The sequence below is a fragment of the Cephus cinctus genome, unplaced genomic scaffold (assembly GCF_000341935.2).
Source record: "Cephus cinctus unplaced genomic scaffold, Ccin1 Ccin1_scaffold0662, whole genome shotgun sequence".
Taxonomy (NCBI): Eukaryota; Metazoa; Arthropoda; class Insecta; order Hymenoptera; family Cephidae; genus Cephus; species Cephus cinctus.
The window spans coordinates 46775-70178 of NW_014333291.1; the positions used below are offsets into that span (position 1 = coordinate 46775).

The window sequence follows — 23404 nt, forward strand, 5'->3', positions numbered from 1 at the left end:
TTATTAAAAATTGTTTTTTTTTTTCGTTTTTAGAAGTTTTGTATTGATAAGGAAGGGGCTGATTATTTTTTTGATTTAATTTTTAGCAAGGACAATTGCAATTTGAATTTGCAAAATGGGGTGCGTATGTTCTATTAGATATGGAACCAATGGTACTAGACGGATAGGCAAGACGCGTGCTGTGATAATGCGCAGCATGTAATGATCTGTGCTATGTTGCAATTAATGATAGGAGAGCATCGTCAAGAGGAATCGCGCGGGTGGTCACAGGTGCCTGGTGACTCGAACGTCAAATTAATTAACCCTCGATCCAAGAGCCGTTCCTGGTACCTACCAGAAGCCATCCCAGTGGCGAGTCGATACCATTGGCGTAGTGAGACTGGAAAATTTCTATGCACCAATGACTTCTCGTGCGCTTCGCACTTTCACTTTACCGTTTTCTATCGTTTTTTACCGTTAGAATAGGTCGAGGAAGGCGGAGGAAATAGAATTGTCGATACAAAGGGCCACCCTGTATATGGAGTGATATAAAAAGTAATTTTGAAAAAAAAAGTAAACATATAAGAATTTTTGAAGCAAAATATTCTCTTAGTTCCTATCGATCATGAATATTCGATAAAATGTGAATTTCGATATGAAAATAAATTTAAAAAATTTTTCATCAAAGTCGCGAATCCATCTACCGGAGTGAACGCACGTAGGTAATAGAAGTTGCCGCAAACCGCTAGAATTCACATCGCGAAAACTCGCATGTACCGTGGACTCGAATTTCTTGCCGAGTGTTATTTCTGAGGTTGTTGAGATTCTAGAAGCTCGTTACAAGCGGGTATACCAACCGGTAATCCACGCGTACTCCAGATACCATAGAGATGCCGTTCCTCAAGCCAGGAAATCCCGACAATTTTCTATGAACGGTCCATACCTACCGCAAGGACCGAATCACGTTTTCAAGGATCAAAGGAAGGATCGTCCAGACCGTAATCCTTTACCGTTGCAGCAGACTGATGATAGTCCGATGTTAATTGGATATGGATATACAGATAGTGAGAGAACGGGAGAGCAGATAGTAATGGCGCAGATCACCGAGTGGGTTATTATGACCGCACGATACGAGCTACTAGCGATCCTTCAGCGATCGCCTGATCGTAACCCATTAGGATCGATTGCAAACTTCCTAATCCCTGTATTCTTAAACATACATATAAGCTTGCAAAAATCTGGCAAAATTCGCAAAATCCCCCCCAAAAAAATGACTACAACGACTTAAAGTCTGGACTTCGTACCTAAAATATGATAAATTCGAATCACAATCCAAACTTGAAGGTTAAATCAAAAATGAATTTCGATCGATCCAAAATTTTTTTTTTTTTTCATTATACCATTTCGACTTATATCGACTCACGATTCCTCCAGTCGGCAACTTCACAGCCAACGCTAATTCAACCAAACTTTTTGTCAGTCCGGATGTACGTGGTTAACAGTCGCTAACTGTACAGTAACAGTATTCATTCTTTATATCTCCATTACGTATACAATTCCCAATTAATAATTTAAAAATGTCAGACATTTGAAAAAAAATTTTTTACAGTCTTAATCCAATTTTCCAATCATACCAAATACGTTTGTAAGGCTGAAAACGATTAGCTGTAAATTCATTAGGGATTAACATACAAGAGATACTTACAAAGTCTAATGGACTTTCCCGAACGAGTGATTAGGCACGTATAGTCATTGATCGAGATTCATCAATCACGAGAACTAATTAGGCTCGTGCATGATATTTCATGGAATAATTTAACTCCCGAGACTAAATTCTAATCTGACATTTATCTCATAATTCATACTTTTGATATTCCCTTTGGCAACGATTAAATGCAGAATAACCATTCATTAATTCTATTGATAGCAAACTATCTTAGGTGAGTATCCTATACTATATGTATATATGTATACTTTTTCAAAATGAATAAAAAAATATATATATGTCACTTCATTAATCTCTCAATCACCATCTAACAAATCTCATCCCAATTGCACGCACGAACCTTCGTAAAATGTGTTCAAAAAGAAATTCGCCACTGAAGCGTCACACAAGTAGGAGAGAAAAAAGTTAAAATTTTCTCCGAGCTCCGAAAAGAATCGTAAAGTCCCCCACGACTGAATCAGCAAACAAGAGGAGACAGAAAAAGTTCGCAAAGTTCAGAGACTGTTGTACAAAGTATAGCAAAGGATTTCAGGAGATGCCACGAGGTAGTCGATTAACGTTAAAAAAAAAAGTTAAAAAAAATAGCTAAAAACCATCACACTCAATAAAGGGTACAACGACCTAAGTGTAACGAATGGATAAAGCATTACGGAAGTAGACACGACCCAGCTAATAAATCGTTTCAAAAGTTCTATCAATGCCGGGGACAATCGTGTCGATGGTTGATTACGTCTCGAGTTAGAGTCACGTTCAAATTATACGGTATTCTGCCAGTAGAAGTCAAGTGGGATGCACCGTAATGCAAGTAAGCTAAGGTGATGTGTCTATATATATATATATATAAAAAGACGTCTAGTAAATTACATAAGAAAATAGATAAAATCATTGTATGATTTTGTACCTGATTTCAAATTGGATTTTTGGTGTTGAAAAAAAGAAAGAGAAACAAAAAATAATAAAAATAAAATAATCTAATTCACTTCGTATCTACACTCACACCGAAATTTTCTCGTGGCACGTGACATTTTTTCCAAATTTTCCCCGAATCCCTTATCGGACGAAACCTTCAGCAAAGCGCGATCCTCGCATCGTGACGCGACACGTGACTCAATGCTGTACCGATCATATTTAATCGTTACGAGTTTTTCATCATACTACAAGTCAATGGTGCATCATGACGCACCAACTCTTGACCGGTCGAGGTGAAGGAAACCGTTTTCTACTGACCAAGTGGTTAAGGTTTACGCGGGATGGACGCCCGGCTGGCACTGAACGGCTTAACCGGTATACACCACTGGCCATCAGCATTGCCATCACCATTGCCATCACCATCTCCTACCAGTACCTACTATCACCATTGGTATCGTCCTTCTTCGGTCCGTTGTGATCCGTGCTTTCAAGGTCACGAGGAAAATTGTATTCGCAAGTACTATGGGATTCGTTAGGTAAAATCGTGATCTTGGATTGTGTATTTTTATGGAAATCGAAAAAAAAAAGTGGGAGTGTAATACCGTATGTATGTATACATAAGGCTGGAATGAAGGATGATTAAGAGAATAAAAAAAGTTATATATAAAAGTATAACTCAGGCGCAGTGGAACTGTCAAGTATGATGCAATTATTTGAAAATTATTTCCTTTAATTGCGAAGCTCCGCCGCGAAGCTATGCGCCTATGCGTTGCATCCTCGCGGATGCCACGAGCGAGGAATGAGACGAGGAGGAATGGCGCACGCGTTTCGCGAGCGATCCGATACGTATACTTTTTGCAGGGCCAGCCAACGATTAAATGGCCGACGAGACGGGACAGAGTCCCCAACGAAAAAAGCATTCCCCATCGGCCCTTCGCAAACTCCTGGCCGAATACCTGCGCGCCTTTAGGATCATCGACGGATCCTAAATTCTCGGACCGTGTCGAGGAATTGACAAATTGCCGGGTGCACACGAGAAGAAACCGCTTCTTGATGTTCGTCCCGGATCTCGTCCCACGTATACAGCCTACTGTAAATACTGTGGAAAACACCACGGTCAAATATCGAGATCGTACGAGACATTAACGTTGATTCCTAGTAGCTGTTACTCCTGGTGCAATCCAGTACTGTCGTTCACTGTGTCGTAGGGTACACGAGATACCAGAGTATGTACATAACCTGAGCTAGCGATGGCTTGGAGTAAAGGAATAAGCAAGTTAAAAAATTTATAACATTTTTGTAAAAAATTTCAATCTATCTTCGCGATGCTTAATAATAAAAAAATTATAATTAAAATACTTGAATAAAAAAAATTTCAGGTCATTATCGTCAACGTAGATTTAAATATTAAATATTTTCAAATCATTATATTCGATTCTGCGATCCGATAAAAATCGAATATTCAATGACGTTGAAACTACCAGTGTCGTTAGTGACTCGACTCGTACCTTTCCCTCGCAGCATCTTCCCATATGTACCAATAAGAGCAGCTGTGTGCAGGTACAGATTAGCGGTAACTGTCGTTGCAACAAACCGGACCCCATTGGAATAAAGGCCGATTCTCGCTCTGCTTTTGCCAAACCGTCGTTTGGGATATCGGAAGCTGCAGTATCTTGGGAGGGTGATCATTGCTGGAATGGGATACAGCATGAGAAAGAATGAGATAAAAGAGGAAGAAAAAAGAGAGTCACCTGACGTCGAGTAAATTTCAATAACTGTACAATCGGCGCAACGGGATTTTTTGGAATATCCTGGAAGCGACGCCAATCGGTCGTCCCCGGTACTACGGAATCGCACGAATTTACTATTACATAGTATGAATATATACACAGTGCAGGCAATATTAATATTGTAATTAGTTGAAGAATTTACGCGTAACTACGTCCAACGACTTGTTGCTGTCCGCGTGAGGATTCTCGGTACACATGAGAAAACCAGAAAACCAATAGCAAGCTTGGAATCCTTCACCGTTACGTTATGGATATATTCCTAATGGACATTCCTAATCAGAAATCTATACTTTTTATCGCTACAATCATCCGTAAGATTCTTATCTCACAATCGGTATTCGATTAATTCTCTAATACTGTAATTTATTCTTCACATCCCTTTCTTACCCTGATCCGATATAAGCACTATGTATACACATATAACCAAAAAATTCAAAGATCATTTATAAATGAAAAGCAAATATTCAAAAATTAATCAAAAAGATCAAATAATAGATCGACAAGTAATTATTAGCAATATCTCATACTACCCCATAGATTGAAACAGAAAAATAGTGACAAAATTGTTCACAAATTATCTGAAAAAATGTATTATCGTTATCAATTAAAACAATTTCAAGAAATGTCATTCTGTGTTTATTTTTGTCAGATTCTACAAATCATCCATACAAACGATTAATGGCTGATCCCAATGTATGTAAGTCACTCGTATGTGATTTGACAGCTTATCCACGATGGTATATGGTATCCGATAGATAACCTAACCTATCTTACATACTGTTATCACCAGATTACCTAGCGTTACCCGATTCAATATATAGCTTTAATCAAAGATCATTATCATACCGAGATATTATGCGGCCAGCCAGTACTGTACATCGCGGTATGTAACGCTTATATACATATATATTTACTATTACAGCACGTGTGTACCGTACTCTGCTACTTCATTACGTGATTCCAATGTAAATTATGCCACACGAGCTAAGCCATACCTATGCTGTAAAACGATCGTGCGTCTATATGCATCACAGATGAATACGTGTATACCTATATAGATCCAGCTGTATACAAGAAGATGCTGCGTGATGCCAGTTTATCCAGAGAGAGATTAAAATCGATCGATCGTATAGGAATCCCTCGCGATCATTCGCACGATCCGTACGAAGATCGAGACTGATCTACGAGTATCGTTAATCCTGATCTCATTCTGGATGAATGACTCGAGCACGTGGTTCTCATCTTGGTAAAGCATAATGAACGATATTGAATAAATATTTTAATCGATTTCTCAATAATGAAGATATTGTTATTATGATTTTTTGAGGCTTATAGAAAAAAAATTTGACACCTGTCAATGATTTAGCACGTGCTAATATTATTCGCGAGACTAATAACACTAATTAGACTGGTACTGTCTGGCTGAGATCTCTAGCATTAATTAAGTACACACCCATACAGGAACAACCGTTACAATTATTTCTGAACTTCTTAATCACCCGGTAGATACACGCGTGGCAGCTCTCTCCTATCCTCATGTTTCTTTCGTTAAAGTATCATAGCCACACCGTAACGCGAACATTCCAAGTAGCTTTTGCTCTTTACTTTCTTCCTTTACGTTCCTCACACATTGGTATTCCAAGAAGCAGTCATATCCAGATTGCAACAAGACGCAGTATCACCTGTGATTAGGCATTGGTGTCTTTTGATATTTTCACCTAAGATTCTCTAAGATACGATAAAACTGAACAATTACGTGATCTCTAATTTGTTAAATAATATTAAAATCAAACACAACAATTTATTTAGTGAATGTCGCTCCGCTGTCACTCGCGATTGGCCATGTTGAATTGTAATTCATATTCGAGCCGCGTGGCGGCTCTAGTGTCTACTCGAGATTTTCGATGAGTGAGTAATGACGGGACCCAGGCTCACCTGTAATTAAGCACCGTGCACACCGTCATGCCACGATATACATCACGAAGGCGAATGATTACTGCCCTGGTAGCGAAAGCGAGCCCTATCGTGAATTAAATCTTATTCTCATTTCGGCGAGCTCTCACGCACGTTTGCACTTGTTTTATTTGACGGCCACGAAAATGAGCCATGTGAAACTTTAAAGGCTAATCGAATAATAACCATTGAAGGAGAGAGAGAGAGAGAGAGAGAGAGAGAAAAATCAGAACATTGATCAGATGTCACGTAATATGCATTCGATGTAAATCAGATCCATGTGCAATATTTTAACAACGATCTTCATTAAATAACTTCATTAAATAATTTTCTATACTATATATTTTTGACAAATTTTATCGACTGATATTTTTAAAATTTATATTGACTTAATAATCTATGATAATTTCACTATATACTTCTAATGGTATAATTTGTTATCGCCCTATTGATTTGTCAAAATGTCTTCCGGCTTTGATTTCAATCAATGTCTCATCTCCTTATAGTCTACCTACTGTACGTATAATTAATTATCGGTATCTGATGAAAGATACGTTGCTCATACTGTCCATAATGATTTTCCTATATCTTAACGCATATCCTCACTCCACACGTTACGCGAATCAGTCATAAATGTACCTGTATACATATATATTTGTATCAATACACATATGGGCACGCGTTAACTTTTTACCAGGAACGAAAAGCCGTTAGCGATAATCTGTAATTTTCAAGGCGTTGTCAAACATTTACGTTTCTTTAACGCGGCCGTTAACCTGCTAAGGTGTTTTAAGCGGTTTCGCATGGATGTGAAATTAAATTCTAAGACCTCGGGACGAAGATTAACGGCTCTTACATTGAAAATTATTAAAAGATTTCATTAGATCCTTTATTTACATTGTATTTGATTTTTGTTGGTACAGCACCATATTTCATGTTGAATAATAACCATTGTATCGATCTCTTTTAATTTCAATTGAACAGACAGGTGTCAGTTGTATTTTATGACGGTCTAGATAAAGCATATAAATCATTAACGTGCTCGATTCAAGGCGTACGGTTAATCGAGCTTCGTCATGGTCAAAGGTCAAAACTTTCTTCTTAGACGTATATATGAATATAAGAGAATAGAATGCCGTGGTTTAATTTTCAAATTAATATCTAGCTCAAGACGCCCACGAAGAAAGTTTGCTTCGAACCCACGCACTATTTTTACAGCATAATCAATATATCGGAGAAACTTAATTTATTTGTCACAAAAGTATCGTGATGAGATAATATCTCGACAGAATGAACTGTCTGCTTGAAAATGTTAAGAATCTCGTGATTTTCACTTTGCCTACTGAATTGTCGTACAATAGTTTTGAAAGTAAGAGCAGAATGTCACAGGCAGCCCTATCTAATGCCATGTCTGGTACATGGCATTTTCTCGCTAATTTGGAGAAAGTACTAACATAACAGTCGGCCATTATCGGCATTGAACGTTCCGTGCAGCTACCGAACAATGTGGTCGTGAAGATCCCGTAAGAAGATCAAGATACAGTACTGAAAGGGTCTTACGTTCTCCAAAAAGGATCGTTCTAGTAGTCAGTTCTATTTAAATGACTTCTTTCGCTTATTTTCCTCTAACGTTCACGAATGATCCGACAGATGGCGCTGGCGTCGCGCCGTAACGACTAGAGTAGTACTTTAAATGGCGAAACAAAGGATTGCATGGAATCTCGACTGAAATAGGATGAAAAGGTTATTACCAATGTATATATTTATATTATATATTATTATATACATTCTGTTACGTAAGAGCACATGGTTATAGCTATACTTAGAAATTCTTAAGTGTATTACGGTACTGTAACACTGCGTAGCATTAAATTTACATGAAGCGTGGGCATACCAGTTTTGCAAGAGAGAAAAGTCGTAAGTAATCTGTATCACAATGGAAGGAGAGTGCGGAATCTCCACCTGTCTACTCGTGCTGTCCACGATTCGACGTAACTTTAATATGTAACTTCCGCCTACACTCGAGACACGACTCACGCCGTGAGTATTCTGCCAGTGAAAGTATGAGCAACGTAGCTAGAGAATCTCGGGACTATTTCGCATATGTAATACAGAGTTGGTTCGGTGGTTGGTTAATGATTCACAGTACGAAGGAGTGTGAGAGAAAAAGAAAATAAGCGAAGAAAATATATTATGGAGATTTAAGGTCGTAGGTGATGAATAGAATGAGAATCTTGTTAGGAGTAGTCACTTGAGTCGTTTCTACGTTCATTCAACGGCATGAACACGTGATTCTTCCACGATGAGTCTTTGAGTCAAATCTATGCTTGTTTTTTTCTTTTTTTTTCTAAAACCATGTATCTTGTGCTCGAGTAACTCTTTCGTATCTGAAATCAGTACCGGAGTTATTCTTTGTAAACTGGTTATGTTTCGTGACTAAAGGATGACCCCCAGGGAGGTTCAAGAAATCGTGTCAAGGGCGCTCTTCCTTGTGATGACCAAAGAAGAGGTTGCTTCAAAGAACCAAGAAAGAAAGTCCTGCGCGTTCCTTTTTTTTACGGTTGGTAGAGTTTGTGACGTCCTACGACGTCGTGACAACAAGATCATCTTCGAAGGTAACTCGAGTGTAATTATACAAGACGTCACGCAGCATGGAAAATAACCAAGGGAATTTTTATCCACGTTCTTTTCGTCTGGTTACACGTGGCATTTACGAAACTTGTATAGTGTCATGGCGACTGGAATTTAACGCCCATCCGAAAATGTTGATCGCTTCGAATTTCCTGAGGCAGCTTACACGAAATCTCGTGGCTCTTCTCCCTTTGTAGATTCGGCAAACGATAATGAATTGTGGCAGAATAAAAAGAAAATGGTGCAGGACATTCCATTAATTTGCTACAGTATAACGATAACTGTTTACAATATACCTAGCGCAATCGAATAGAGACTACAGGACGATTTCGATATAGCAAAGTCGTCTCTTTAACCCGGAGGTGGATAGGAAAGGAGTCACAAGTCAGGAGATTGATTCAGAGCGAAAGAGCGTCGCTCTGTAGATTTGAATGAATGATTGGCAAGGTTGGATTCTAAGTGCCGGCCGTTTTGTCCTGTTAGAAATCTTTCTTCGCCATTTAAAGCAGCTTACATCTCGTCCGGCTTGAATCTCCGGGTTAAATTTATGGCGCTCTTCTATGACAGCTAGAAAGGGTGTTCACAACGGTCCTTGCATTTTAAACGTGTCACGCAGTTACGGCGGCACCGTTTTCAAGATCTTACAATGTACCTTTAAGATAACTTTTTTTTTCTCTTTTCTCAACAGGATCATCCAACTACGTCACTAATACGTCACTGCTAATTCACTCGAGGGATTTAGGATTGTTTACTCCAGTTCCAATACAACACTTATCACCTACACTGAAGCCACGACGTACAGTAAGAAATGATTCGAGGACATGTGTTCATTTGATAGAAGAGTCGACCGAACAGGTAAGCCCCAGGCAATATATAGACTTACATGTAGACTTTATAGATATGGTATATATATATACATATAACTATACCACAGATATCTTCCATACCCGAAGAAGATGAATCGCGCCCAGCATCAGACACTTGCTTCTACCTATATACAATATATATCGTCTCTCGTGATCCTGATCGTGATCGTACATGCTGGCTGCGGGGGTAAAAGTGACCCAGTTTACGCAGTGACTGCGTACAGGTATATATAATACGTCCAGATACGCGATTCAATACACAATTTATTTTCTTAGGGTGTCGCAACTGGCTGGTACGTGCATTGGCGCACCGTTGACTTAAAATATCGTACCCATTGTTATATGTACAAGAAATAACAATAGAGCCGCGATAAGATATGCATAGTCTCCAAGAATAAGAATCGAGCCTGTCGATGGTAAAGTTTGAAAAACCGTATTTTTATTTTGTTTCTATTAATCTTTTTTGTTAAAAAAAAATTCAAGTTGACAGTCAACCCTGAAATTATGCATCCCCAGTACCTTCATGTTGCTCGTGAAAAGTCCAGGTAGCCGCGCAAGCCGTATGCCATGGAAAATCTCTACCCGTGAGGACGTAACGTTGTAATAATGCTGGAACATAAAATCCAAGCCGCTCGAGAACAAGAACACTGAAGAACTGCACATAAACGGTACAGACAACGTGAGGAAGAATGAGAGAATTTATTTCCATGAGAGGTACCGCTGGTTTACCGACAATGAGACTACCGGGTGGGGTTAATAATGCATATTATTGTGAATAATTAACATCTCGTCTAGTCGCTGCTGCCAAGTGAAAAGAACCTGGGTACCCGTGAGAAGGTGTGGGCGACTCATTTTCACCGCGACTCTCTAACGGCGACTCCGGATGAATTGCGAATTTACCAATTGCTTAATTTGCATTTGGATATCACGCATTTATATGCTTTGACCTTTGACGCTCTTACGTACCACATGTACGCGTGTTACGTTTGTACATGGTTGGCCTGTGGCTTTTGCCGTTAGATCAAAGTAAACTGTGCTTCTGTACGCATCCATCTTTCATCAAAGACAGCAAACTTGATTCGGTAATATGATTTCAGTCATATATATATATATAATACTGAAAATAGACTCACGCAATCCGACTGGCTGGTGGTTTACGAGTGAATGGTCCAATAAATTTCAGCATCATTCCGCACTGCGTCTGAATAAGGGCAGGGACTCGCTAATGGGCATATCGGAAATCACTTAGCTCGATTCAATGCTAACAGTCAATAGATTTGATTTCACGTTGAGCCTCGCCAAAGTGAGGATATACGAGGAATAAAGAAATATGCCTGACTCTCCCTCCATACACATTTTTCATAGTTTAGAGAGCGTTTGACGTGTACCGCCAGTAGGTTTTTGCGGGCTAATTTCAATTTACCTGGTAGATCCTTTTTTAGAAATCTTTTGCCGTTATACTTATTAACCGAGAACCGATATGACCTTTGCCCTCGGTATTCGTGACCAAGAATCGGTTTCCGTGGATTTGTACTGAGCCGAATACTTCGTTAATACTTTATGAGTCATTAAAAGCGTCAATGGATAAGGATATTGATTTTTCATAGCGACTATGTATGTATATATCGAAGTACTATATTGTGTATATAGGTAGAGTAAAAAGCTGCTTGAAAATCTTTAATGGTTTTTATAATCGTCCGTACTGTTATAACGTCGATAAATAATATTCTCGGGTAAATTAGAGTCAGCTCGTGTCCAGCGTTGATGAGAGGTCGAGTCTACTTTCTTCGTGTACACGAGTTTTTACTCGCTATACGGATACAAAAGTGTCGCGATAGAAATAAGAAATCGTTGTCGCTTCTTTGAGCGTAAGACTTTAGAAACATTTGCGTGATAATGTCTATTCCTAATGGTTATCAGGCAATTTATATCGATGCTTAATGTCGGGGATGACTTGTTATAATCTTTTAATGATTTTCAGTGAATCGATAAAAATTACTAGAGAAATTTTTAATCAAGCTAGTTGCCGTTGGGTATGACTATGGTATCGATGCATCCGGAAATGCATTCTGGTATCTTATACGATATCGGAATGAGCCAAGTCACCAAACAAGCATCAATGCACCCCAACTTTCTCTAGAGAAACCATCTTCCCTCCCGTTTTACAGTTACGTTTTAATAGCGTCGTAAAGTCAAGAATGATTTTTTTGATTTTTCCAATTTCCCGCTCTCCGTTCATTACCTTCAGAGGACATTAAAGAGGAGTGTATATGAAGATTTTTGTTCCTGCGGTTATTAATGATATATACATATATATATATTTTTTTACGTCAAATATTAAAATGCCGAAAAATTAGTTTCACTTTTTATCAGTCGGTTAAGATAAATTTATTTATTTATATATATATATATAGTTAATGTTAACGTAGTTGGCGTCTTATCGGTGTCGACTCTAATTAGCATAGCAGTACTTGAACGCGCGACTAATCAGTGAAAGTCGCCGACTATTCTGAAAATCACTTTTCATTTTCGATGCCCGTAACTTGACCCGGTTGTCCGAAAAATGTCGTCCCGACGACCAATTTCTAATTATCGTCCCCTCGCTGAAGCGCCAATTCATTGGCATTAAGATCCTGACAATGCATTTTGCTTGAATCTCCATCATTTTTTTTTCACTCTCACAGAGTAAGTGGGTTACCGTTCTTTTGTCTCCTCCTCGTGTCACCTACTTACGCTCGATAGCTGCTCATCCGAATCCTCACCCGAACGGGGATTCCCCTGCTTAGAAATCTCAAAGAGCGGGAAAACGAATTTTATGGGAAAATATGAAATTTTCATAATTTATATTAATAATGGATGGCATTATTAATGTATACAATTACAGGTTACTTAAAGTATACTTTCATAATGAATAGTTATTGTTGTTATTTTCATTATTAAACAATGGAATTACCGTTTTTTTTAGGTATCCGAAACAATTTCCAATGGTTTACTTACCGATTTGAAGTCGACCGTTGCTCACAGTGGTTTGCCTCGATTCAGGCATTCAGTCTTCCGTCATATTAGCAGACTTCCGGAGACTCGCGCCTTGTATGGCTCCGCGTAATTAGTCTCCCGGGGTACCTTTTGCAGCGTGCAGATCGCGTACAAAAGATGCCGCCTCGCTGAAGTACACTCGGAATTAGGTCTTGACAGGTTTCTGCTTCGATTTTAAGCACATCGACTTTCAACAACGTGGATCCTCAAAGGTACTTGTATATGTACAGTGTACAGCTAGATATAAAGGAGCGCTCACACTGATCTACACATATCGACACGTGTATAAACTTTTACACAGTAGCATCACATTGAAAACCCATCCTATTAATTAAATTATTTTTATATTTTAATTCTGCCTCCCACATGGATCTTCGGCCAGTCTCGCAAGGCAGCGGACGATAATCCAGAGCTTCGGGTAACTTTGTTTTCGCAAATTAAATACTCGAAATAATTAAAATATTCGTGAGCATTAAATTTTTTCCCCAATGTAACCGTTTGACAGTTACAATCCCATCAGACTCGTCTCACGAAAAGAAAATCAATATTCACTGTTGTCACTGACCACGTGTCCAATTGTGACAGTTATCACTGTTCCATATAAGCACTCTCGTATTCACAAATTACTAACATGACAGTTCGGATATCCGCAACGATACAATTTTTCTATTGCCAGTCCCCAAGAGTCTCTTCATCAAGATCCACGAGGATTGTTTGTTCACCAACTGAGGAGACCACACTGCAGAAGAGTTTCGAGGCAGCCCGCGCTGCGCTGCATTCGAGCGTACAAGACACACATCCGAGTACGAAGTGCTTCCTATATCTGATATGGCGAGGAGTGGGCTGGGAGTAGGTACCAGCGTGAAGAGATAGTGGCGGCACCAGGTATACCCAGTACGGTCCCTCTCGCCTTTGAACGAAGTGGGTCGACCTCTTGAAGAACACTGCGAGCTGGCGAGCCGTCGGCCTCCTGGTTGGCTGACTAGTTGACTGGCTAGGTGGCTAGTTGACTGGATGACTGACTGACTGACTGACTGGTTAAATGACTGACAGAATTGTCACACACGATGACTGAGCTTGAACCTGACAAGGGGTAGTCCTCAGGAGTCACCTGAAAGAAAAAGGACACAAGGTTCAAGGTAGGCGAACAAGGGCCAAAGGTACCACAATCCTATTTCGTACCTTCTGAATATACAAGTGCTCAAGGTGAAGTACAGGTCATGAAGTATGGTTTAACCTCCTGGCACGAATCCTCTTCCGGGCACATTATCGTAAAGTCCCGCGACTGATGGCTCAGTCTATTAATAGTCACCATTAAGAGGTCGCGCATGGAGCAAGTTGAAGTTGGCTTTGTGAAGTGGAGACGCAGGATCGGCGTAGTCGTTGGATCAGTCAAGTGGAGCGGACACTTCAAAAAGTGGCGAGACTGGCGGGAGGAGTGCTGTTGGTATCAAAAGATATTTTATTTAATCGAGCGTCGATAGACAGTGTACAGATGTGCAGGTTCATCAGGATTAGCTATATTTATATATACATATATATATATATCCTCAAGTCTAGAAAGTCAAGAAAGTATATTTCTATTTATTAAAATTCATCTAGCCGACGCATATAACACAGAATTTTATGGCATTCGAGTGATTAAATTTAGAAGGATCAGTATCCTGAATTTAAGCGCCGCGCTTAGGAATCGTATTACGATCACCTTTTCACCAACAACTTCAAGTAATTGTCCGCGTTGGTCATTAGCGGGTAACGAGCGCACTAAAGTAAACGATAGCCGGTAGATTGAGCGTAAAAGAAAACGGAAAGAAGTAGATACAGTACCAAGAGAACGTATAAGAACGAACGCCTCGAGAGAGAGAACGGAGATACTGATCTCTTGTCGGCAATGTAATCGGGTCCGATCTGCAATGATGACCTGTAATTCCCTTTCGTTGGTCGGCCGATCTAAAGGATCGGTTGAACAGCTACGTATTCTAATGACTTACTTCTCGCGGTGAGATAACGGGGTCGGATATTATGAAGAGGACAAACACGAGTCTCGAAGTGCTTCGAAACGAATGGAGAAATGATTATAACGACATGTCCGCCGCGCATGCGCAGATGGTCCGTCCGTTAAATATGAATGAACGCGTTTTCACGCTACGACGACAGAGGTCTAAACAAGAGGCAAATTTGAAATAACATCACGCGTGCCTGATCGATAAGTCATTATTCGAAAGGGGCACAGATGTTGGACGATGCTCGACAAAAACAATGAATAGCAAATAAATAGACTCACTGGCTCTGGCTTACCGACAGACGCTTGAAGAGATAATGGCGGTCTACGTACGTACGTCGTTTTCAGAGCCGGACGCTACGCCATTCCAATTGGATTTCCTTTCTCGGATCGTAACTGGTGCGTACCCCGTAAAAATCCTAGCTGTGCGCACCCGTTTAAAATTGCTCGCCATGCATAATATCCAATGGTTATGTACCTTGTCGTAGTTCTTCTTGACTCGTACGAGGAAAGTCAAGCAGTACTTTTATCAGTCTCGTACGATACTTCCGTGACTCTGATGTATCGATGACCATATATTCCTGCTAAATTCATTTATCATCGCGAAGTCGAGCCAAGGCCAGCTTGAGCTTACCGATCGCATTAGCATAGCTGAATTACGGGCCAATGCAAGTCTCTCACACCGGTACGACGCCATATTTGGTGCTCTTGCGGTTTTCGTCGATTTCGTTTCCACGAAACGGTCGTGGTTCACGCGGCTTCTTCCTTTTTCCTGTTTCTCTTTTTTTCAACTCGTTCTCTTATACTTTAAAATGCTATATGGTGACCCTTGGTTCGCGTGCTACCAAAGAGACCGTTTTCAAGCACACGCTCAAAGGGACTTACGGGGTCCATTATATGGTGGTACCACTATGGATTATGGGGTTTCGTAACTCGAATACAAGACGAATATTCGAATATTATTGCGTGAGTCCTTTTTTACACGATACACACTCTTTTGAAGGTACTTAGCACATCACGAAAGATATTTAAACTGAAGTATACATATGTACTATGTACTTAAGGTTGTTCTTACGCTATAAAATTTGATACTCTGATTTTTCCTTGTACGGTTGTTACCAAGAGATCTAGAGTCTGAAGGCAGTTGGGCTAATTAACAACAAAGATCGTCATTAGGTATAGTGGCTAATTGCAGATGCGTGAGCTGAGATACATAGCGTTGTACCAGATAGGTAATACGCGACTCGCGTGGCACGTATTACTACCGAACGGCTATTCAGACTGGAAATGCATAATACCTGATGAAACTGAGATTTTTTTGGCGGGGAAAAAAATAGATTACCAGATTTAAAAATCGGTATTTCTCATCTTATGTCGAGATAAGAAACTTTTCTTTCGTTACGAATTCACGAGCTTGCTCGCTTTCCTGTAATCCTTTGTTGGAATTGCATATCGCGATCACGAAAGTGTTTTCATTCGTTTCTAACGAGGGCGCAACGACCTGCCTTGCATTTCGAATGAGCGACGCTGCAATTCAGTTGGATGCATACGTGACGCACTGGTGATATTTTACCTCAGAGCTTTTATACAGCTGTGCTGTAAATGAGATTGCAATTAAGCCCGAGGTCGCTCACCTGGTATACTGGCAGTTCTTGGTTTGAACGGGGCTTACTTTTATTTTTCATATCTCACTTTTCTGACTGCTATATATGCATACCGTTCGCTGTGATATCGAATCAATTTTAAACGAAGCGAAAGGCCGATTAGCTTGAGAAAATATTACGCTGCTTAGGATTCTCTTAACCCCAGGCATTTTTTTTCAAACACGCGATCAATGTAAATATCGCGCATCTCATGAATTAGTATAGATATTATGGTGTATATATCTGTTAGCTACGTCACGGATACTTTATGACCACGCAGTACAAGTACCATTTAACTTATTACCTTAGACGTAAAAGATATGAGATTAATCAATGTTCCTGACTTAATTAAACTCTGGAATTATGGATAATGCAATCTAGGGCAAAGAAGGCACCTGGAACTTATGGGATAGCGTGCTGACCGAGTGACTTTAAAAATATGAGTTCGCTATGTAGCCAACTTGGGATATGGATACTCAAAATTACAGGTTGGGTTAGTATCAGGCTTGTTAAATGGAGCTTGTTACGAAGCGTTCTTAAAAAATGGAGCCATAGGTGATAGAGGTCCACGAGGTTGTACATACCGGTTGTACGAAAAGGACGCACCACGATTTCAGCGATGGCAGCTTTATGACCGATTAAAGGCAACCTCATCGCCAGGTGGGGCCTCCTCGTGTAATACCGGCTTGAGGTTTATGGTCGAGATGCATTTAAAGCGCGCACCGCGCGTAACAGACCAAGCCGGGATGATCGTTCCTTCGTAGCGGCGAAACATTCAGTCAGCCAGTCAACCTACAGGCCGACTGGCTTCCTATGTGGGTCACTTGCACCTCGCATCACCGCGACGATCAAAGACAACGATTCATTCCGATAACGAATTGAATTTATTAAAAGCAGTAATTGCCTTCCTGCTTGGAACCGGACTCGGGCACGACTCTCTCTTCTTAATTGCTCGTAGTCTCATTGTTCCGGCACGTCGAGCTCTTCCTTCTTGCTCCGGGAAGTTCTTCTGGATGTAATCATCCTGGAACGGGAATAGAATCGAGTTTTGAGATCGATCGATCGAACGGATTGACTGTCCGACACTTTCGACACGTTTCCGAGCATCGATATATCGTTAGAGAATTATTCAAGATGGCGTGGATGTGTATAACACGTAGGCTAGATGCACCGCGAACGACAGCTCGCTGTGTAATTTATGTAGTTCAATTAGAGTCGTAGAATTTATCATCGTCAAGTCCAATTAAAAAGTAGGAAATGCGTAGCCCCGTTCCGTTCTAAAAAACCTATGTCCGCGAATATCATGGTAAACCTTCGGCCGGGTAAATAATTATTTTATTGTCACGCATTCGAAATGAACGCGACGGATTTTAAAAAATTTTTATGAAACTTTTTAGTCTACTTCAGGATAATCTAACCTTACTTTACTATAACCTACGCCTACCGTCTAACGCAACGTAAAGCTATACGTACTTGTAGAAAATCGAGAGTCCCCTCCTGGAACGGTGTTACAGTGAGACGTCGTTATATCGAGGAAATACGAAATGTTGCGCCAGGTTGTCGCGGAGACAAAACGACGCGTCACGGTCACGCGTATGGCGTCGGGACGCGACGAACACTTCGGCTAGTTTTCTTTGGTAAAAAACGACTCGAGAATTATGGTAGATGGGTATAAGTTTAATATGGCTGCTTACGAAACAACTTGGATCCACGGATCATAATTTTCAAATGGGTGACAACGACGCCCGTTTCTCGCGACAGTTTGTGCCGGAAATAATTATCACGTCTTACAGAATACAATAAGACTCATATATTCGACGAAGGTCTTACCTTCAAGTGACAAATTTACTATATCATTCAAGGATTTTCGATGTACAATCTCTGGAATCTTGATAATTCTTCATGGAACATTTTAAGTAAGTAAGCTAACGTAACCTCTCAGTAGCCGTGACAGCTGCCCATGTTTGCACGATAGAAAATGTCTTCGAGGCACAAGAGAAAATTCTTCTTTAATTATACTCCGTACAATTGGCGTATCTTTACAGGCACTTTAAACTGTCTCTGCACATAAGAAATAAGAATAATAGGAAGATCAGTAGTGTGTGAAATAACGTTAAGGAGGTTGCAAAAGAGAATGATTCTCAGGTAACCTATACGCACTGTGATTTCACAGAGACAAAGCAGTCCTTTGATTAAATATGCTGAACCTGTCATCTTGTCTAACAACAAGTATATAACTATAACTATACCATGCACATTATCCAATTGTATCTCAATATAATGGAAACAATGCAAAATGGTGAAAGTTGCACGATGAAAGAGAAGTATCCATTCCACATTCCATTGTAGAATCCGTGGGATGACCCAACGATCCTCCTTCAGGTCAGGTTACTGTCATCCTTTAAATACTCTCTTGTTTTATTCTAATGTTCTTTCCTTTTTATTTTTAATTTCTCACTCCGGTAGTCCGGCAATAAAAATGTGATGTGAATTCGAACATTGTGCGTGAAGATCAATTTACAGTTAATGCTTGGTATTTCTACCGGGGAAAGTCTCCGTGAATCATATCGTACATACATCTAGGCTTAGTTATGTAAATCCTGGAATAAGTAAGAAGAAAGAGAAAGAGGGAGAGATGAAGAGAAAAGAAAAATTTGCTCGTTCTTGCGGTAAGTTTTCGATAGCGACAATTTTTTTAATCTCTTTTTTGCACGTCGATCCACTTACTCCGTCATGGCATATTGGCATACATGTATTACACGAGTATTACAATCTGTAGCTGTTTGCTGATCCAGGTTCTTATCTTTAGATTGTCTGTCGCTGGTTATATCGCAAAGTAAAGTGACAGATGATTATAATCATACGTAATTTATTTCTCATTATCGCATACGTATGATTTAATTGATCAACAAGTTATACCAAGAAATTCTGTCGTAGAATCCAGGAAACTTGTTTGAAACTTACCTTCTAGAAGTTGAAAAGCCAGAACCTTAGTGGGAAGTGTTGAGAAGCTCGTATCAAGTTTCCATTATCAGAAATGGCCAATAAAACAAGAACAAGATAGGAGGACAAGTTTCCAGACTCAGGCTTCTCGTAGTTTGCATTAGATTAACGTGGGAATTACATATGACGTAATTTCATTAAATCTTTCTGCCAAAAAACGTTGGCTGCGAATTTCAAATATCATAAGACATTTTACTTACAATTAGATTAAATTACATCTAGTACAGTAAATTCTATCGGTTTGAATTCAATATTAATTAATGTCGTTCAAAAGCTCAAAGAGACTGCCTAAAAACCGGAAGTAAACTCACAACAGAATCATTTCGTTGTGTGTCCCTCGAAAGTAGACGCAGAACAAACATAACTGTTGACAGGAAAGTGGCGAAACAAGAAGTATAAAGGTGCCACGCGTTGTGCCCGTCAAGAACCTACCTTTAATATCTACATATGCTGGAACGTATCGTACACATTACGAAACAAAGACACGGAAAATGGGTGTTTTTCGGTCGAGGTTAAGCAAGTCGTTATGTCTTTTAACACCCGAGAGTCAGTAGGTCTGCACGCGTCTCACGCGTACAGTTACGATAGTTGCGTAAAGCCTCTTTGGCGTATGCAGGAACATTACCCAAAGTCAACATGTCAAAGATAACGGGTTAGTATAGTAGAAACCACATCCGTTTTAATATGTACATGACCTATAGACAGTCTACAAGTTGAAAATGTTTTTTGACAGGTCGAAAACAACGAAATCGCAGATTTACCATAGAATGATAAAAATGTATGGTAAAGAGAACAAATATGTTTCAGTGGAAAATGATGTGCACTCAGTGACATTAGATATTGCAGAAAGAACAATCATTACAGCCATAAAACAATCAGTCCGTGGATACGGTGCCATCTGTCGTCCAATGGTTAACATGAGAATCATCGTCCTGAGGATTCGCCTTCTCGTAAATAGACTTCTGCTACTAGTCTTCGAATTCCTACTGGAATAATGGCGGCCATGACTCCTAAACTCTGTCTACATTGCAAGTGCGGTATTTTTGCTCCCTCGTGGATTTACGTGCGGCTTGTATTTGCATTCACGCGTATCCTCTCGCATGACGTGTCATCAAGGTTACGGAGAAGGTCTCCCTCAAGATAAGCTAACTGTACTTAACTGAGAATTCCTATGGTGCGCTTGTGGTAGGTTGGTAGGTTGGTTGGTTGGTTGAGTGGTTTGTTAGTTGGTTGGTTGGTTAGACACTATATGTATGACACTTTATGTAGACTATCGATTTTATGCTGGTATCTCTTGTGTATAAATATATAGATAGAGAATCTCAATGGTGGCTGTCATTAATGATAGCTTTTATATGATTAATTCAATAAAGTGTCGTTGGGCAATCTTTTCGAGTTGAATGATTTTTTTTCTCGATAAAACACAAAGGGTACAGCGATAAGATTGTGATTGAGAATGCATGAAATTGTTATATTAATAATTACAATAATTACGACGTGGGTGCTGTTATTATTCAGGGAAAAAAGGCGCACGTAAGCTGTGTAATGGAATGGAGGTAAACGAAGAGAAAGCGCAAATTGGTCGGCCGGAAATTGGCTGGTTGCTAAATTAATGCCATGTAGATATATCGTTGGCATTTAATGTACAACAAAATTGCGCGTAGTGTTGAAAATTTCTGTTATGAATAAAACGCACGGCGGATGTTACTTGCTGGAAGAGCAACTTATGAGTTTCCGGTATGAACAAATTATTTTCCTCGTAAAAATCCAGCCAGTGTGTTTAGACTCGTGTAAGATTTAATAATTATTTAATTAATTTATATTTCAATGAATTTCATGACTGTTCGTTTTTTATAATTTTCATGCATTAATTTCGTATCTGAATATCTGCAGGATGCACGTACAAGGATTTTTTGTATACACGAAGAAGAGAGAACGAGAGAGAGAGAGAGAGAGAGAGAGAGAGAGAGAGAGAGAGAGAACTAAAAAGCGAGAGTCAGAGAGAGTTGAAAAACAATTATGGTCATCAAATTAATGCGTTTAATCGCATTAGCTTCGAAGAACTCTACTTTGCGAAACGGCAATGTTACGTATCGCGTGACAACGAGGTTCGCATGGTGGGTATTTAATTTGTCTGTATAATTCTCTGAGTCACTGATGCCTCTAGTATAATAATTAAAGGAAAATACTTGTATAGATTATTGGCTCAGTTGGACTCCACTTTAAAATCTGGAATTGTCATAAATTAATAATGCCATATACATTACCTACTGGGATATAAAAACTATTCAATCTTCTTGTATTTAAGAACCACTCGTAGCATCTTCCTACTTAGATTTATATTAGCTACTTTGAATTCAAATTTAATCTGTCCACTTGGCGACACAAATGAGATGCCGACGCCGTATTGGCTAATGTTATTAAATGGGAACTCCCTACAATCATGGTGAGTGCTAATAAACGACTTTTAATTATTTCCAGGAGAGGATATCGATACAACATAGAACATTGACGACACACGTACATCAAAGTGATTTGAAAAAAGAAATTCTGGGATACGATATTACAGTCGAATGGATAAATTCGAAAGGGACCCTTGTGGATACAAAAGGTAATATCAATCAGCGCTTCATTGAGTATCAGTTCGATATCCGGCCCGGAATTCTCTCCGAAGCTGAGATTATTGAGGTTAGGTTCCTATAACCATTTCGATTGAGATGGCAATGACAATATCAGAGGGCTGATCGTGTTTGTGGTTTCAGCATAACCACAATAAGGCGTAATGGCGGTTCGTGTAATGGAGAACCACACCGCAGTTTCCAACCCCAATAACGATTTACGGATTCTGTGTCAGTCGGCGCTGGGTCTTGGCCCTCTTTTTTTTCTTCTTCTTTTTAATTCTATTTTTCTTCAGACCAATTCACCTCGATATTAACGTAGATAGAAGGGAGCAAAGAACTCGCAGTATCTGTGAATTTCATGGTCCTACCTGTCCGAGATAATAACACGCGTGTTGCAACACTCAACCTCATCTTCGCCCACGCAACAAGATTCCACGAAATTACTGCTTGTCCGCGGTATGGAGGTAAACAGCTCTTTCGCAAGTTCCAACCCTAATTCCCAATTACGTATTCCATGTTAATGGGAGGGATTCTAAAGTCGCCCCCGGGAATTAAGGGTTCAATCACTTCGTAGTTCCAAGTTTATGCTTATAAGTTAGGAAACTCGAGATTATTCGAATCTGAACTATTGATTTTAGAGGAAGATCTTTAGAGGGGTAGCTAACGATGATAGGATTGTATTAGGGTAAAGTAAGAGCTGAGGAAATATTGAATACTTCATTGTGTCGTCGCGGTTCTAATAACTTGGCTCCTTTGAGTGGTCTGGATAAACACTGTCTGGCTGTAGAAAAAAGGAGGGGAAAAAATGGCTCCCAGAGGCGAGAGAAAATGATGAACGTAAATACGGGTGTTTGAGGGAAAGTCATAAAGTCTTTAGTCGACCGTGAAAAATGAACAGTCACGATTCTAACATCTATTCGGGCTACTGAGGCCCCGCAGCTGTTTAGAAGTGTTTATAAAGAGAAATATCTCTATGAAAGGTAGAACGCTCCGGATGAACTAGCTGTGGGAACTAAGTCATTGTGTCAATCGATGATCGCTTTTAACAATGTGTAAATCTCTGATCGATTTAATTGCCCTGATTTTTGTCGAGCTGTTACGCAAAAAGTGTCCTCAGTCATTCTTGATTGTCCTGTCGTTTCGTTACGCTTTTAAAGTCTACTGAACTTTCCTTTAAATAATGCAGTATTCAATTTTTCAGTGTGCTTCGTGGAATATTTAAAGATGTATGCAAATATAGGGGGG

At 39.7% G+C, this 23404-nt stretch overlaps 2 protein-coding genes across 17 annotated transcripts in view; one reads left to right on the forward strand and one right to left on the reverse strand.

The window, feature by feature from the left end:
- LOC107269468 (serine proteinase stubble) overlaps positions 1 to 14340 on the reverse strand; it is a 26023-nt gene extending 11683 nt beyond the window's left edge. Inside the window, exons 1-3 of one of the 8 annotated variants that reach the window (XM_015743338.2) lie at positions 6087 to 6238; positions 4366 to 4457; positions 4123 to 4305 (exon numbers count right to left, since the gene is read on the reverse strand). In XM_015743338.2, the coding sequence (XP_015598824.2) occupies positions 4123 to 4305; positions 4366 to 4457; positions 6087 to 6100 (289 nt within the window). In that variant the 5' untranslated portion in view covers positions 6101 to 6238. Of the gene's footprint in view, positions 1 to 1684; positions 1690 to 2606; positions 2910 to 2932; positions 2956 to 4122; positions 4306 to 4365; positions 4458 to 5903; positions 6239 to 12851; positions 14002 to 14072 lie in introns of those variants that run through there. The other 7 variants (XM_015743339.2, XM_025086767.1, XM_025086764.1 and 4 more) reach the window with 7 other exon arrangements.
- LOC107269481 overlaps positions 8046 to 23404 on the forward strand; it is a 16357-nt gene continuing 998 nt past the window's right edge. Inside the window, exons 1-6 of one of the 9 annotated variants that reach the window (XR_003060196.1) lie at positions 8046 to 8100; positions 9677 to 9843; positions 9923 to 10270; positions 10371 to 10568; positions 10650 to 10936; positions 21432 to 21503. Coding sequence is in view for 3 of the 9 variants with exons in the window: in XM_025086780.1 (XP_024942548.1) it covers positions 8801 to 8972; positions 9677 to 9843; positions 22020 to 22149 (469 nt within the window). In the remaining 6 variants the exon portion in view is untranslated. Of the gene's footprint in view, positions 8101 to 8661; positions 8973 to 9676; positions 9844 to 9922; positions 10271 to 10370; positions 10569 to 10649; positions 10937 to 17012; positions 18452 to 18580; positions 20191 to 20271; positions 21329 to 21431; positions 21656 to 22019; positions 22150 to 22300; positions 22624 to 23404 lie in introns of those variants that run through there. The other 8 variants (XR_003060194.1, XR_003060193.1, XR_003060192.1 and 5 more) reach the window with 8 other exon arrangements.